The sequence below is a fragment of the Sus scrofa genome, chromosome 7 (genome assembly GCF_054392235.1).
Source record: "Sus scrofa isolate SSC_HxYL_T2T_F1_AM1 chromosome 7, Sscrofa_HxYL_maternal_Yorkshire_Landrace_v2.0, whole genome shotgun sequence".
NCBI classification, from domain to species: Eukaryota; Metazoa; Chordata; class Mammalia; order Artiodactyla; family Suidae; genus Sus; species Sus scrofa.
The window spans coordinates 99,831,074-99,843,245 of NC_139389.1; the positions used below are offsets into that span (position 1 = coordinate 99,831,074).

The window sequence follows — 12,172 nt, forward strand, 5'->3', positions numbered from 1 at the left end:
GGGATCAAACCTGCAACCTCATGGATACTAGTTGGTTTCATTAACCTCTGAGTTACGACGGGAACTCCTTAGTATATTTTCTTTTTTAAGTTTTGCCTCTGCACTTACGTTTTACCTGGAATGTATTTCCTTTATGTGACAGTGGTTCTCAACTCTAGTTACATGTTAAAGCCTCATGAGGAACTTAAAAAAAAGGGATGTCTGAGCCTCATTTCAGATCAGACCAATAAAATAAAAATATCTTGGGGTGGGGCCCAGGCATGGTTATGAAACACCCGAGGTGACTTTTTATGTCCAGCCAAGGTTGAGAACCACTCAACCTTATAAGATGGAACTGATTTTATTTTTTTCCAGAGGACTAGCCAATTTTTCCACTACTAGCTATTGAACAGTCTCTACCTTTCCTGCTGACTTACTACTTTTAAGATTTGATTGATTTGTAACTTTATTGAGATACATTTCACATATCTTAAAATTCACCCATGTAAGGTGGTTTTCAGAATATATTCAGAGTTGTGCAACCATCCCCACTATCTAATCTTAAACCGTTTTTATTACCTCTAAAAGAACCCCTGTACCTTTAGCAGTCATTTCCCATTTCCCCCCATTCCTTAGCTCTAGGCAACACTGACCTACTTTTATCTCTAGATTTGCCTATTCTGGACATTTTACATGAATGAGTCATATGTACATAGTTCTGTTGGCTAGCCTATTTCATTTAACATAATGTTTTCAAGAGTCAACTGTGTTGTGGCATATTATCAGTTCTTTTTTTATGGCCAAATAACATTCCAGTGTATGGAATTTTGTTTATCTGTTCATCAGTTGAGGGACATTTGAGCTGTTCCACTTTTTTACTGTTATAAATAATGCTGCTATGAACAGTTGTGTACAAATTTTTGTACACAGCATATAGATCTCCTAGTTTCTATGTGACATACTGGAGACAATTATTTATAAGTTCACTTTTTTGTTTTTTTGTCTTTTTTCTTTTTAGAGCCACACCTGCACAGCCTATGGGGAAGTTCCCAGGCTAGGGGTCCAATCAGAGCTATAGCTGCTGTGCTACACCACAGCCACAGCCATATCCAAGCTGCATCTGCCATCTACACCATGGTTCGTAGCAATGCTGGATCCTTAACCCACTAAACGAGGCAGGGATCAAACCTGCATCCTCATGGAAACTAGTTGGGTTTGTTACCTCTGAGCCACAGAGGGAACGCTACAAGTTAACTTTTTGAGGAACCACTAAATTGTCTTCCAAATAGGCTACGCTAGTTTACATTCCTACCAGCAGTGTACAAGTGTTCTAATTTCCCCACATCCTCACCAACTCTTGTTATTGAACGTGGTTTTGATTTTAGCCATCCTAGAGTGAGTTTGAAGTGGGTTTAATGGTTTTGATTGGCATTTCCCTAATGATTAACAGTGTTGAGCATTTTTTTCTCATGCTTATTGGCTGTTTGTATGTCATCTTTGGAGAAATATCTATTCAAATTTTGCCCATTTTAAAATTGGGTTATTTGTTTTGTTTTTCTTTTTTTTTTTTTTTTTTGGCCGTGCCAGTGGCATGTGGAAGTTCCCAGGCCAGGGATCAGACACACCACAGCAGTGACCTGATCCATAGCAGTGACAGCACTGGATCGTTAACTGCTAGGCTACCAGGGAACTCTTTTTTTTTTTTTTTTAACTGTTGAATTGTAAGGCTTCTTTACATATTCTGAATACAAATCTATTATCAGATGTACAAATATTTTCTCCCATTCTGTGCTTTGTTTTTTCACTTTCTTTTCTCTTTTTAAAATTAAAATTTAAAAATTAAAAATATTGAGGTGTAATTGATATTAGTTACAGGTGCACAACATAATGATTCAATGTTTGTATACATTGTGAAATGATCTAGTCTGGTTTCTTCATTTTCTTGATAGTGCCCTTTGAAACACAAAAATTTAAAATTTTGATGAAGTCTAATTTATTTTTTTGTTTTATTGCTTATATTTTTGGTATTGTATCTAAGAAACCATTGCTCACCCAAGTTCACAAAGATTTACCCCGTGAGCCATTTTGACTTAATTTCTGTGTATGGTGTGAACTAGATGTCCAAGTTCATCCTTCTGCATGTGAATATATAGTTCTCCTAGCACCAGTTGTTGGAAAGACTATTCTTATTGAATTGTTTTGGTACCCTTAATGAAAATCAGTTGACCATAAATGGGAGGTTTTCTTTGTGTACCCTCAATGTTATTGCATTAGTCTCTATGTTTATTTTTATGCCATTACAGTACAACATTGGTAACTATAGCTTTGTAGTCAGTTTTGAAATCGGGAACTGCGAGTCTTCCAACTTTGTTCTTTTTCCAGGTTGTTTTAGCTATTCTGGCTCCCTTTCCCATATAAATTTTACATTCGACGTGTCAATTTCTACAGAAATGCCAGCTACAATTTTGAAAGAGATTGGATTGAGCCTATAGATCAACTTAGTGAATATTGCTAACTTCAAGAATGTTGGAGTTCCCGTCGTGGCGCAGTGGTTAACGAATCCGACTAGGAACCACAAGGTTGCAGGTTCGATCCCTGCCCTTGCTCAGTGGGTTAACGATCCGGCGTTGCCGTGAGCTGTGGTGTAGGTTGCAGACATGGCTCGGATCCTGCGTTGCTATGGCTCTGGCGTAGGCCGGTGGCTACAGCTCTGATTCGACCCCTAGCCTGGGAACCTCCATATGCCGTGGGAGCGGCAAGAAGAAATAGCAAAAAGCCAAAAAAAAAAAAAAAATGTTCATGGGTTCTGGAAGTGCCCATGTAGCGCAGCAGGTTAAGGATACGGCATTGCCGCAGCATGGGTTCAGTCCCTGGTCCAGGAACTTGCACGTGCCGCAGGTGTGGCCACCCCCCACCCCCAAAAAAAGGATATTAAGTGGTCTGATCCATGAACCTAAGATGTCCTCCTATTTATTCAGCTCTTTAGTTTCTTTCAGTAGTGTGTTGTAGTTTCCAGTCTTTTACTCCTTTTGTTAAATATATTCCAAATTTCTAATGCTTTTTGCTGCTATTATAAATGGAATTGTTTTATTTCTTAATTTCATATTTGGATTGTGCATGACTACTGTATAGGAATAGAGCAGATTTTTGTGTGCAGATCCTGTTTTTTACTGGATTCTTGCATTAGTTTCAATCATCTTGGTAGTGGATTTTTTAGGATTTTGTATATACAAGATCATGTCATCTATGAATAGAGATAGTTTTGCTTCTTTTCAATCTGGATGACTTTTATTTTCTTTTTACAGCTGCACCTACAACATATGGAAGTTCCCAGGCCAGGTGTGTTGAATTGGACCTGTAGCTGCAGCTTATGCCACAACCATGGCAACAATGAATCTAAACCACATCTGTGATCCACACCACGGGTTGAAGCAATGCCACATCCTTAACCCACTGAGGGAGGCCAAGGATTGAACCCACATCCTCACAGAGACTATGTCACATTCTTAACCCTCTGAGCCACAATGGGAACTCCCTTTTATTTCTTTTTCTAGGTTAATTTCTCTGGTTAGAACTCCAGTACAGTGTTGAACAGAAGTGTTGTGAGGGGACAGTCTTGTCTTCCTAATCTTAGGGGGAAAGCATTCCTTCTTTTGCCGTTAAGATGAAGTACCTGTGGGTTTTTTAGTAGATGTTCTTTATGAGGCTGGAGATGTTCCCTTCTATTCCTAGTTCATGTGGCGTTTTTATCATGGAAGGATGTTAGATTTTGTTAATCTTTTTTTTTCTGGGTCTATTGAAGTGATCAGGTGGCCTTTGTGCTTTATTAATATCTATAGTTATATTAATTGATTTTTGAATATTCACCCAATCTTATATTTCTGGAATAAATTCATATGGTCATAGTGTATACTCCTTTTTATATGTTGCTGGATTTAGTTTGTTAGTATTTTGTTGAGGATTTTTACAGCCATATTTATAAGGGATATTGGCTTGTAGCTTTCTTTTCTTCTGCTGTCTTAACTGATCCTGATATTAGGCCTCATAGAATGAGTTGGGAAGTGTGCTTTTCTATTTTTTGGAGCAGTTTGGGATTAATTCTTTAAATGTTTGGTAAATTCACCAGTGGAATCATCTAGTCCTGGGCTTTTCTTTATTGGAAGTTTAAAAATTATTAATTCACTCTCTTTACTTGTTAATAGGTCTCTTCCGATTTTCTGTTTCATTCTGAGTCATCACTGGTTTATGCCACTCTAGGAGTTTGTCTAGGAATTTCATCTAAGTTATCTGATTCATTGGCATATAGTTGTTCATGGTATTTCCTTATACTCCTTATACTTCCTTATACTCCAAGATATTTTTTGTCTTTAGTGTTCTGCATTTATGCTATGTATCATGTGTCTAAATGTGCACTTTTTAAATTTAACTTAATTGTGCTTTCAATCTTAGGACAAATGTCTATGTTCAGCTCTGGAAAAATTCATATACATTCTATCTTTGAAAATTGCCTTGCCCCTATTCTTTTCTTTATCTTCCTATGGGACTCCATGGACCTCTCTGTCTCTCTTTTTTCCCCCTTCTATGTCTCATTAATGTTCATCTTTTCTATCTTACTCTTTGCATTAACTTCAGGATGATTTCCTCAGGTTTTTTTTTTTTTTTTTTTTTTTTTCCATTTTACTAATTCTTTCTTTAGCTGTATTTAATTTTCTATTTAGCATGCCTGTTGGGTTTGAAATGTCAATATTGTACATAGTTAACCTTTGAAAAAAATCTGTGTTTGAACTGTGTGGGTCCATTTCTGTGTGGATTTTTTTCAGTAAATATATACTGCAGTAGTATGCAATCTGCAGCTTGTTGGATCTGCAGATGAGGAACCATGGATACCAAGGGCCAAAAGTTATACATGGATTTTCTACTGCATGGAGGGGGTAGGGGTCAGTGCCCCTAAGCCCTGCGTTGTTCAAAGGTCAACTGTATTTTATTTCCGTTTAGTATATTTCAAAGTCATTTTCAGATTTTTCTTGTATTTGTAGCTTTTGGAATACCAGTTTGTTCTATCTTCTGACTTGCTTGTCATGGTTCATTTTATTATGTGGTTTATAATTTTTATACTGTGCTCCTTTTCATTGGTTGCAAAGAATGAGATGCTTAAAAGCAAGATATTTTGGGAGTCTGCACTTACTGTGATGATGAGGTCTAGGACATATCAAACATGTGGGTGGGAGGCTGGGGTGGGGTAGAGGAAAAGATTGGCGGAGAAACTTTGCATGTCTGGCTGCTTCTTGTCATACAGGTCTCTGCCCAAGAGCCACCTTTTCAAAACCTTCCCAGGCCTCCTTGTCTCCACGCCACTTCCCTAGTCATACTGTCTTTTCTGTTTTATTTTTTCATAACACTTACCACTGTCCAGAAATATATTAGCTACTTGTCTATCTTTCGTGGCCCTCTTCTGTAGTGGAATGTAATCTCCATGATAGCAAGGATTTGTCTTATTCACTGCGATGTCCCTCGTACCATGTGGTTTATACTGTCAATAAATACGAATGCGTTTGAGTAGTTCTGTTTTCAGAGGGAAGTCATCTCAGTGCTGATGCTACACCTTTCCGTTGGGCTGAGTTTGACCAGGCAGCTGAGAAGAGGTGAACAATTGGCCTCTCCATTCCCAAACCTTCTTCTGGGCCTCCCCTGAAGATGTCTTTTTCACCCATTATAAGAGTCCATAAAGTACTATCCATCCTCTGATTCAGCCTTCTGGCCTCCTGAACTGCACAGCTGCCAAAATCAGAAGGGATTTACATGCCAGGAGCCCTGGGAGAAGAAAAGGCACAAAACCCCAGGGAGATCTGGTCTTGACCTTTCGGAGGTCTGGTCCTTTCCTTTAGGAGGCTGTGAGTTAAGAAGGCGGCACTCACAGGAAACAGGTTAGGACGCTTGCCCTCCCACTGAGCCAGCTGCCTAGATGAGCACCCTTGCTATGAACCTGCAGTAGAGAAGGCGACCTGTGTCCTGGCCCTGGATCATAATCCCATAAGTGGCTTCTGGAGGCATCTACGGGCGAATTATGAATTCCCAGCCACCTCCATTTTGGCCTCCGCCTTGTTCTGAGCAAAGTGTTACTTAAAAAGGCAAAAAGTGCTCATGGGTGTTTCATGAGGAAGACTAGGTATGGTACCTTTCCATCTGCCTTTGGCCCTATCTCTTGGCCCCACGGATGGTGAGGTTGGGGGTTAGGGAATGGTGTCAAGCCCCGGAAGTACAGATCCCGCCACCCCTGGCTTTCCCGCTTCCCTCACTGCACAGCCCTGGATGCGTAAGTAAATGGTTCTGCCTCATACGGTTGTGGTAAGGAGATTTCATCAAGAATGTGTTTATTAGCACAATGGCTTCTACACCCTAATGCAACGCTAGTTGATTTTATTCCAGCCCATCATCTTGGGAGCCACTTGTGCCTCAGTTTCCTGATCTGTAAAAAGGGGGGGGTAACAGTACCGGACCGAACCCTGCCCACCACCGCTCCCCTCTGCCTCTGGCTGTTTGTAAGGATTAATATCCTCAAGCTTTGAGGGCCTGGGGTGGGGGAGGAGCCGCATCAATGGGTTATTGTTGGGCTGGTGAATGATCTGGCTTTGTTTGAGCGTCTTTAGTATTTGACTTCCTGCAGTTAGGGTCCCCCGACTCTAATTGCTGGAGATATTTGCAGGTCCTCTGCAGCTGACAGCACTCACCTGCGGGCTGTGGCTGGATGGCCCTCACCCAGCGGGGACGTGCCTTTGGGCTGGGAAGCTCCATTTCCTTTGTTACGGGCCCTCCAGGAATCAGGAATGAAAGCAATGCAGAAAGTATGACCCACACGCGGAACTGATTCTGAATAGGACGTTTATTGAAGAGGTTTTGCAGGAGGCGGCGGGCGCTTTAATTCCCGAGGCTGTTGGTGGCAGCGCTCTGCTCGCCCCAGGCCTGTTAACCGCTGGGCTGCCGGTGCTTGGGGAGGATGCGGCTCCCCGGCCCCAGGCGGCCCTCTCGGTGCTCGGATGGGAGCCCTTTTGAGGAAAGCGGTAGGTACCCAGCTGGGCCAGGCCGCGTGGGGCGTGACTGTGACCGGGACCACCCCAAGTCCAGGCCTCCTTGCTTTGCCAGACTCTCCCCTGAAAGCTGGCCAGCCCCAGGCTTTGGGGCAAAAGGTGCATTTCTCCCTTGGAGCTTCAGAAACTGAGAACAGGCGTAGGAGAGTTCTTTTTAAAAAACAAAAACAAAAACAAAAAACCTGCTCTGGCTTCTTCCAGTGGGTTTGTGCAAGAGGGAGATAATCCTGAGTTCCTCCTAGAGGTGACTGCAGGTGGCTCTGCGAGGGGGCTGCAGCAGGTCTTCTGATCTCTGAATGTTTAGAGTTGGATGCTTAGAGAAGGGGCTTGTTCCCAGAGGCACCCCGAAGACAGGGGGGAAAGCAGAGTTAATCTCCCCTTCTGCCGAAGTTGCCTTTTCCCAGAATCCACAGAGGGTGGTTACTTTGGATAAAATCAAGGAAGGGCAGGCTGAGCAGGTGAAAGGAAGTTCTCCCCCAACACCCCTCACCATGTCTTTTTCCTGATGGAGGGAGGCCACCAGGCAGGGGCAGTGCCCACCACTCCCTGGGCTCTGGGCTGCAGGTGTGGGGGCTTCAGGGAGCAGATCACCCTACGTTGCCCTGGCTTGACTTTCAGCCCGGAGTCCAGGCCTTGCTTTACCAGGAGCAGAACTCTGCTGCCTGGGCCATGCCACTCCATGCCCTGTGTACCTGCTCGCCCCAGAATTGGGAGTTTGATGGCAGCCCCCCACCCCCCGAGTCTGGCCTGTGTAACCACTCAGCTGAAGGGAGAAAGCTGCTCTCCTCCCACCTGGGAACTGGTTGGATGAGTTTCCGGGGCCTCCCTGACTGAGGCCCCTTAGAGGGAAAGGCGAGGACCTGGGGGGTGGGGGAAGGTGCTGTGGGAGGGAGGGGGCCCTCCTGGGCTTCGTGAGCTAGGGATCCCTGAGGGTGGGGTAGTGCGGGAGGCCCCGCTCTCTGAAGGACCAGCTGCTTTTGAGAATTGACCTTGTGTGAGTGTGTAAGCTCTGCCTTGAAAAATCCACACTTTCCTAACTTCTTTGGGTCAGTGGCCAGGCCCAAGGTCATGTCCAGGGCAAAGAGGGGGTGGGGTCTTGGTTGGAGCCCTCTTGCTGTTGTGCCAGAGGGAGGGCGACATGTGACTGATGGCAGCGTGTCCTAAAAGGGGTCTGCTCGTATTCACATACTTTCCTGGGCCTGGGTGCTCTTGCTTGGAACTAGAGATCAAAGTACATTTGGGGGAGCCATCCTTGGCCCCTTACTTCTGATTTGCTTGGGGAGAGAAAGTGAGAATTTGGGAAGGAAAAACTCTTAGGTGGTGGGATGTACACTGGCAGGTTCCCCACCCAGCTGGGAGTTGCTGTTCTGGAATCCCAGCTGGAAATTCCTTTCCCGTGATCGTCCTGGTAGCTCAATTTCTCCACCTGACATTCTGCTTTTAGGAGCATTTCATTTATATGTAGCTTCGCATCTCCACACTTGGGGCCTTGTTTCTTCCCCCTTCACAAGGGTTGGGAATAGGCTCATTCTTTTTTCTAGCACATGCTCCTGGCTTCTTTCTCCTTGAAGCTCTCTGTAAAAGCACCCTCCTGGAGCTCCCATCGTGGCTCAGTGGTTAATGAATCTGACTAGGAACCATGAGGTTGCAGGTTCGATCCCTGGCCTCGCTCATTGGGTTAAGGATCTGGCGTTGCCATGAGCTGTGGTGTGGATGGCAGATGTGGCTCGGATCCTGAGTTGCTGTGGCTGTGGTGTAGGCCGGTGGCTATAGCTCCGATTCGACCCCTAGCCTGGGAACCTCCATATGCTGCAGGTCGGGCGATAGAAAAGACAAAAGCACCTTCTTTTCTTTGTTTGTACATCTATACCAGCACTCAAGGTACTGCGTTGTGGATAGTGTGTTTATGTGATTATTTTTCCCTCTACTTTTTGCATTTTCTAGGGTCACACCTGCAGCATATGGAGGGTCCCAGGACTAGGGGTCTAATCGGAGCTGTAGCCGCCGGCCTACACCGGGGCCACAGCAACGAGGGATCTGAGCTGGATCCTTAACCCACTGAGCGAGGCCAGGGATCAAACCCGCAACCTCATGGTTCCTACTCGGATTCATTAACCACTGAGCCATGAAGGGAACTCCCTACTTTTTTTTTTTTTTTTTTTAATTTATTTTTTTCCCCTTTTCCAGGGCCACACTTGGCGGCATATGGAAGTTCCTGGGCCAGAGGTTGAATTGAGGCTGGGGATCAAACCTGCACTCTCATGGATACTATTCAGGTTCTTGACCCCCTGAGCCGCAATGGGAAGTCCTTATTTTCCGTTCTAGAATCCATTTCCTCAAAGACAGGAACGGTGTCTTATTCCTTTCAGTATCCCCAGGGCTTAGCATCATGCTCTGAAGTGTTGAATGCATTCCCAAACCCTCTGAACCTCCCCTACTGCTTCGACACCACCCTCTGCTCCCTTTTGTTATTGATGCACTTGTCTCGAGTCTCCTGATAGAATATCAGCTCTTGGGAGCCGGCTCTGTGTGATTCATCTTTGTATCACCCACAAGGCTGCCACAGTGTCTTTGTGCAAAGTGGGTGCTTGAATCTACTTGTCCAGTGAATTCTGAAGCTCATGACTTGGGAAGGGCCAGTAGTGTTATCTCTAAATGAGAGGGTAGACCCTGCGGTACAGATTTGCTCATCGTCCTGCACCTTGTCATCCAGCTGGTCAGAAGCAGAGCTTGCGCTGGCTTTGAGCTGTGCCAGCCGGGGTCCTGGGGCTGTTCCTACACCTTCTGCTGCTTCCCACTCTCTTATATTCCCCGTGAACTTGAAAATGGGCAGACACCAGGGCTTTTCCCAGACCTTTGCATCTTTGTCTTACGTCTTGGCTCTCCCCTATGTCCACTCTGAAGTTAGATTGTGTGGTTTTTTTTTTTTTTTTTTTTTTTTAATGATTTTTATTTTTTCCATTATAGCTGGTTTATAGTGTCCTGTCAGTTTTCTACTGTATAGCAAAGTGACCCAGCGACACATACATGTATACATTTTGTGTGGGGTTTTGTTTTGGTTTTTGTTTGTTTTTTCTTTTCCCTTTTTTTTTTGGCTGTGCCTGGAAGTTCCTGGGTCAGGGATCGAATATGCGCCACAGCAGCAACACAGGCTGCTGCAGTGACAACACCGGTACCTTAACCTGCTGCACCACAAGGGAACACCTAGATTGTGTTTTTTCGTTAAAACCCAAGCACCAGTGTCAAGGATGGTTTCCATCCATCACTTCTTTGTGCTTTTGCTGCCTCACATCACCTTAAATTCTGTACCTGCTCAGGCCTGTTGCCTCCCATGGCTCTGGTTCTCTCCAGTTTCTGGCCGTACACGCTGTCTATCCCCGTGGAACCCTGAGGAATGCACCCTACCTGCTACGGCAAAGGACTCTGACTCACTTATACATCATATTCTGGTTTGATCTGTGGGGCATGGATAGCAGACTGTTTCCTTTCCAACCGAATTGCTTTCTATTTGCCCTTATGAGATCATGGTCCAAATCCACGTTGGGATTGTAGATGATGGATGATTGGCGGGATGAGGGTGAGGTGGGGAGGGAAGTGGTATGTCATTCTGATTTTCCACATCTAACCTATCTCTCTCAATTTGAGATGTGGGTACTTTTGTGTGTGTTTGTTTGTTTGTTTGTTTTTTGCTTTTTAGGGCCTCACCCATGGCATATGGAGGTTCCCAGGCTAGGGGTCGAATTGGAGCTACAGCTGCAGGCCTATGCCACAGCCACAGCCACGTGGGATTCGAGCCGTGTCTTTGACCTACACCACAGCTCACGGCAACGCTGGATCCTTAACCCACTGAGCAAGGCCAGGGATTGAACCTGCCACCTCACGGTTACTTGTTGGATTTGTTTCTGCCGAGCCACAATGGGAATTCCATGGGTCAACTTTTTAAGGCACACATCAGAAAAGTCTCTTGTCCTGGTGCTCTTGGAACAAATAATTCATCCATCCTCATTCTCATTACCATGTATGGAGGGTTTCCTGAGGGTCAGATGTGGTACAAATTGCTCTCCTTGTATCATCTCAATCTTGGAGATCAGTGAAGTTGGTGGTATTGCTGTGTTCATGTTACAGGTGAGGAACTTGAAGCTTGGTCAGGTCAAGTGACTTGCCCAAGGCCACACACAGCCCGTAAAGGTGGAGGAGCTGTGGTTCAAACCTCTTCTGCCTGACTCTAAAGCCTATGAGTCTGTTTAGCGCATTCAGTCCCAGCTCCGTGGACTCCCAAGCACACACCTACCTGCTCATTCCTTTTCTTCTGAGAACTCAGGGGGACCTGAGGGGCACGTGTTCCCCCTTGCTTCCCACTGAGATTCTCCAGTGCCTTTGGCCCTGATGCAGTAGTAAGGGCTGCAACTCCTGAAGGTGTAGTTCAAGCCTAGAGGCCTCAAACCAAGCGGCTCCTCGAGTGGGCACTAGGTGACTCCTTTGTAGGGTGGGGTCCCTGAGTTTTATTGATAAGGGGGAGTGGTCCTGTGACCCTTTTGACCTAGAGATGAGAGAGGTGGGGCCTCTGGGACCATTGGATGTGTCTGATTCCTCATATGGTCTTTATTTAGATCCTCCATTTTCTGGGGACATTGTGTCATTTTCCTGCTTAGTGACAAGTTGTGCTGGGAGCGAGGTGACCTACTCTGGCTGTGAGCGATAGCAATTTCTCATCAACAGTAATGGCTCTCATTTGCCTTCAGTACCTGTTTTTGTGAAACCTCCTGCTGGACTGCTTTTCCTGGGATATCTGTCGGGCAATTTTATTGTTGTCCCTTCTCCAAACTCCCAAGTGGCCCATTGGCCACCTTCCCTTCCTCCCAGTTTTTGTGGCTGGTCTCTTACTATGAGCACAGCAGGGCAGCCATGCCCCTGCTCTGTCTGGTCCCTTGTCTGGGGGCCCATGTAGGACGGGACTGCTGGGGTAAGTGAGCAGTCACCACTCCTGGGTGCCTCTTGGTGGAATGGAAATTTGCTGGCAGTGACTAATGTGGAAACTTATTCGTCCAAGAGGAACTGGCTCAGGTCTTGACTTTGACCACTGTTTATCTTTCACCTGACTATGGGAG

At 45.2% G+C, this 12,172-nt stretch overlaps 1 protein-coding gene across 43 annotated transcripts in view; it reads left to right on the forward strand.

Annotated features, from left to right (window-relative positions):
• PLEKHG3 (pleckstrin homology and RhoGEF domain containing G3) overlaps positions 1–12,172 on the forward strand; it is a 47,173-nt gene that overhangs the window by 11,553 nt on the left and 23,448 nt on the right. For 5 of the 43 annotated variants that reach the window (XM_084969432.1, XM_084969435.1, XM_084969449.1 and 2 more), the window contains exon 1: positions 6,800–7,037. The exons of 28 other annotated variants lie outside the window; for them this stretch is intronic. In XM_084969432.1, coding sequence (XP_084825558.1) covers positions 7,014–7,037 — 24 coding nt within the window. In that variant the 5' untranslated portion in view covers positions 6,800–7,013. Of the gene's footprint in view, positions 1–2,361; positions 2,566–6,639; positions 7,038–12,172 lie in introns of those variants that run through there. 10 more of the 43 variants (XM_084969447.1, XM_084969455.1, XM_084969441.1 and 7 more) reach the window with 5 other exon arrangements.